Source organism: Lactuca virosa, chromosome 1, assembly GCF_052849685.1.
Source record: "Lactuca virosa cultivar CGN04683 chromosome 1, Lactuca_virosa_CGN04683_v6, whole genome shotgun sequence".
NCBI lineage: Eukaryota > Viridiplantae > Streptophyta > Magnoliopsida > Asterales > Asteraceae > Lactuca > Lactuca virosa.
In genome coordinates, this window is record NC_136426.1 from 279,740,889 (window position 1) to 279,746,476 (window position 5,588).

At 27.5% G+C, this 5,588-nt stretch overlaps 1 protein-coding gene across 1 annotated transcript; it reads left to right on the top strand.

Moving 5' to 3' along the window:
- The first annotated feature begins 332 nt into the window (after positions 1 to 332).
- LOC145109463 (akuammiline synthase 1-like) lies at positions 333 to 1,682 on the top strand. The gene has a single exon (XM_079046626.1). The coding sequence runs from the start codon at positions 333 to 335 to the stop codon at positions 1,680 to 1,682; it is 1,350 nt and encodes a 449-aa protein (XP_078902752.1).
- The last annotated feature ends 3,906 nt before the right edge of the window (positions 1,683 to 5,588 follow it).

Genomic DNA, 5,588 nt, shown 5'->3' on the forward strand with positions numbered 1-5,588 from the left:
GCTTTTGAGGAGCTTTTAAAAAAAATTCAAATACACCCCTTAAGTAATTATAGAAACACATATTCTTACATGTCATTTTATGTAATTTTATATATTTTAGATAGCTTTTCAGCCAGTTTTACCAAACGTTATTTTTTATCAGTTATCTTTTTAGCTATCGGTTAGTTTTTTATTTAACAACTAGTTTTTCAGCTATTAGTTAGATTTTCAGCTAACAACAAGCTTTTCAACTAGTATGCCAAATATAGCCTAAAATAAGTCTTCCCTTGTATGTTATAAATATAATGGCTAAAACAGCTTCTAGCCCATTGTAATTGAAGAGTTAGTAAACTATGATGATCGGGAAGCTCCTACAATTAGGAAGAAGGAAACTTCACAACATTATCTCCGAAGATACAATCAAGCCTTCCTCACATACACCTTCCCATCTGAAAACTTATAATCTTTCCTCCCTTGACCTACTCGCAGATCATGAATATGTGCCACTTATTCTCTTCTACCCAAAAAACCGCATTTCTTGTTTATCTCCAAACGACAAAGTCAGGGAGATGAAAAAATCGTTGTCACTTAGCCTAACCCGATACTACCCGTTTGCTGGCAGGTTACTTACACCCAAAACACCATACATTGACTGTAACGATGAGGGAGTTGTATTTCTTGAAGCCAAAAATGATATCCAAATGAAAACATTATTCCAACATATTAATAAACAAGACGAAACAGTTGACCAGCTTTTTGCCGATGGTCTGGTGTGGCACAGTTCTCCTCATAGCAAGAGTATAGTTGGTGTTCAAGTCAATCACTTTGCCTGTGGTGGAATGGGTGTTGCAGTGTCTATGTCACATCTAATTGGTGATGGCTGCACTCTAGGCTCATTTTTGAATCATTGGGCTTCAGTTTCACGTTATGGCTCAACCTACCACAAAGAGTTGCTCCCCCTTAACCCTAATTTCATTCGCTCCCCGGGTAATAATTCCATTCGGCCAGTAGCTCAGGTTATTAATCAATGGTATGTGAATCGTGTCAAGAGAAAATTTGTTTTTCCTAACACAAAATTAAGAGAGCTCAAGGACAAGGTTATCGACTTGGTGGCATCTGGATCAATACGACATATAAAGAACCCTACACGGGTCGATGTATTGACCGCTCTGCTTTACAAAACCGCCATGGCAGCAGCCACCACAACTTCGGGTTGCTTTACCCCATCTTATTTGCTTATTCCAGTGAATATACGAAACAAATTGGTGCAAAAGCTGCCCCAAACTACGGTGGGAAACTTTCTGTCGGTTATAATGGTCCGGACTAAGCATACGAGTGAAACTTCATTAAGCGTGACGGTTTTGGAGATAATGAAAGGAAAGTCGCAACTTGAAGGTGTTCAAAGTGTGCAACAGGCTGCTGAAAACATGATATCATTGCAGATTAAATTGAGAAAAGAAAATGTTGCCAAAAGATCTTATTGGTGTTCGAGTGTATGTGGGTTCCCTTATAACAAAGTGGATTTCGGGTGGGGAAAGCCCTTGGGTGCAACTCTGGCACTTAGTTTCTTAGATAAGATTGGTTTTCTACTAAAGGATACACCAGATGGAGATGGCATTGAGGCTCTCGTGATTTTGGAAAAACAAGAAATGGAAGTATTTGAGAATGACAAGGAGATGTTGTCATTTTCACAAATTGACTAAATCCCTATACTAATAAATAAATAGGTTTATTCTCCTATTGACAAGTGTTATAATATTACAACACATCATTAATATTATATGTCTCCTCATTAATATTATACACCAGATGGAGATGGCATTGAGGCTCTCGTGATTTCGGAAAAACAAGAAATGGAAGTATTTGAGAATGACAAGGAGATGTTGTCATTTTCACAAATTGACTAAATCCCTATACTAATAAATAAATAGGTTTATTCTCCTATTGACAAGTGTCATAATATTACAACACATCATTAATATTATATGTCTCCTCATTAATATTATATGTCTCCTATCATGCCACTTGTCAACATATTAATTATCCATTTTAATTTTCAAAATTTAAATTTTCCACCTTAATTACATTAAATTTTAAATTTTTTCATTTTAATTATATTAAATTAATAACATTAGATTAAAAAATAAAATATAATTAATACAGATTATAAGGTGATATAACTTCATATATTTATTTAAATCAACGATTATAAATTTATATAACTAAAAAAAATCTCTTAAGTAATAATTTATTTAAAATAATTGATTAATAATATTGATTTTTTAATATGAAAGATTAATTATATAACCGTGGTTCTCACGGGTTATAAACTAGTATAATTATATTTTTGTTATATCGTTTACCTTGTTCCATCTGTACAATAAATCCATTACCATATACAACGAACCCAAAACATTTATTTGCATTTAAATAGATAATAACGTTAGGAAGTTAAATTTCATGTCTCATTTTAAATTGATAAATATTGTCTTAATTACTCATGTAAAAGTAAGCTTACATAATTCTCTAAAATTCAATTAATATTCAATTAAGTTGTCAAGTCTAATATCACTTTCTTTTAACTGTCTTGTGGTTTGAATTCATACAACTCACATTGCCCATGCAGATGATATATATATATATATATATATATATATATATATATATATATATATATATATATATATATATATATACCTTTAAGGGTATATAAGCTTAGGTACACTAAACTCATCATACTACGTCGTTTTGTATCATATATACGTTGTAATTGTCCAATGTTCATATAATTCAACTTATAACTTGATTTAGTTCCAACATTTTTATAAATTTCACATTTTATCTTCCTTTTACATAATTTTCATTTTCAACTATAATATATATAGCCTAGTAGGTGTTCGGTAAAAACATGTGGTGTAAAAGGAAGATAATATTGAAAATTCGAAAACCTTGAAAGTAAAAACATGTGATGTATATTTATTTTTCATATATATATATATATATATATATATATATATATATATATATATATATATATATATATATGAAAAAAGTGAATATACGTTTAACGCTATATAAGCTTAGTTACCCAAACTCACCATAATACGTCGTTTTGTTTGATATATTTAGTACAATGCTCTTAAACTTAATCCCCTAACTTGATTTACTTTCAAGGTTTTCGAATTTTCAATATTATCTTCCTTTTACATCACATGTTTTTACCGAACACCTACTAGGCTATATATATTATAGTTGAAAATGAAAATTATGTAAAAGGAAATAAATATGAAATTTATAAAAATCTTGGAACTAAATCAAGTTATAAGTTGAATTATACGAACATTGGACAATTACAACGTATATATGATACAAAACGACGTAGTATGATTAGTTTAGTCTACCTAAGCTTATATACACTTAAGGGTATATTTATTTTTCATATATATATATATATATATATATATATATATATATATATATATATATATATATATATATATATATATATATACACTATATTTGAGACCCGTGTAGGTTTATTAAAAAAACAGAAGCTTTATATTAAAACATTAAATATTTTTAATGCATACTTCATTTCAATGTTTCACAAAATATATTTTCTTATATCTTAATTTTGACAATATTGTTTAATAATATTTCATTATTTTAATTATGTAACAAAAAAATCATAATAAATGTTTTTACTGGTAGAAAAAACAAATTATTATTATTATATTCATTTTAAGGAGAAAAATATATTTACCTTAAATAATAAATTTATCATTAATTATAGTGTTAATCTACATATTTAATATAATAAATACTTACATATATAATACTAAAGGTATTAATTAGTGAAATTGATTAAGTTTTTATTACAAAGAATTGGAAATATGACATGCGTAATTTAAGTAATTTAAAAATCTCATATAATGACATATGACAAAAATCTTGAGGAAATGACAAGTGGCAAAAACATTTTCATTTATTATGGTACTAGTTTATAACCACGGTTATGCAATTAATTAAACTTTTAAAATAAAAACTAAAAATTATTAATCAATTATTTTAAATAAATTATTAATTAAGAGATTTTTTTAGTTATATAAATTTTAATCATTGATTTAAATAAATAAGTGAAATTATATCATTTTATAATTTGTATTAAGTTTATTTTAATTTTTATTATAATGTTCTTAATTTAATGTAATTAGAGTGATAAATTTAAAATTTGAAATTTGAAATGGAGAATCAATAGATTACAAACGACATGCATTAATTAGGAGATATAATATGGTGACACATGACAAAAAGAGAATAAAATATGTATTAATTAGGAGACTTAATAAGATGACACATGTCAAAATGATAATAAAACTATTCTTTTATTAGATAGGGAGATATATATATATATATATATATATATATATATATATATATATATATATATATATATATATATATATATATATATATATATATATATATATATATATATATATATATATATCCTGTTCCGGTGATTAAATGTTTTTCGATGGGGACTCATGAGGACACCTTAAAAAATTGAAAAAATATATATAAAAAACACAAATCATAATATCAAGCATAATACTATATTTGATAGAGAAAAAATTACAAAAAAAATTATGGATCTTTAAATTTGAATCATGTATCATAAAAATTGAATATTGGATCCTAAAAATTATCCATGATTCAATTTTAATGATCCATAACTTTTTTTCCAATTTTTTTTCTCTCCAATATAGTAATATGCTCGAGTTTATGATTTATATTTTTTTGTTTCATTTTTTTTCATTTTCTTTAAGGTCTCCTCCCCGAAAAAAAAACCTCACATGATCCTAATTATATATATATATATATATATATATATATATATATATATATATATATAGAACATTTCTTATTGCGAGAACATTTGAGAACAAATTTAAACCATACAATTTTATTTAAATTAAAATCATCAAATAATATTAATATAAATAAAAAGATAAGTAAAAAATATTAAAAAACCTACTATCGAACACCACTCACCACCCAAACAACACCACCCACCACCACCACCACCCATCACCGCCACCCACATCTACCACCCACGATCATCACACCACCCGCCACCGTCAATCATGGCCACCATCCACCACTACCCGTCACCACTACTGTCACACCCCGGCCACAGGCGGAAACGCCGAGGTACATGACGTAAACCAGTAATCGCAGTTATTGAACATACATTAAACAGTATAAATATAATCTCCTATTATTACCGAAATAGAAATTACATTGACAAGTCCATTGCTAAATCGAGACGCACGCCTAACAATTCGGCGTTTACAAGTGTATAGTAAAAATAACGGAGCGTCTTCTGATCGAACACTTCCGACCTACTAAATAACCTGAGAATACATGCATTAAGATTCGTCAACAAAAATTGTTGGTGATTTATATAGGTTTTGAAAAAAAAATTTATACAAAAAAATGTTTATAAATTTTATCTGGTAACCCACCTTTTATAAATACGTACTTTTCTATCAAAAATATAAGATAATAGAGTTATAAAAATGTATTTGGACTCATTTATAAATACT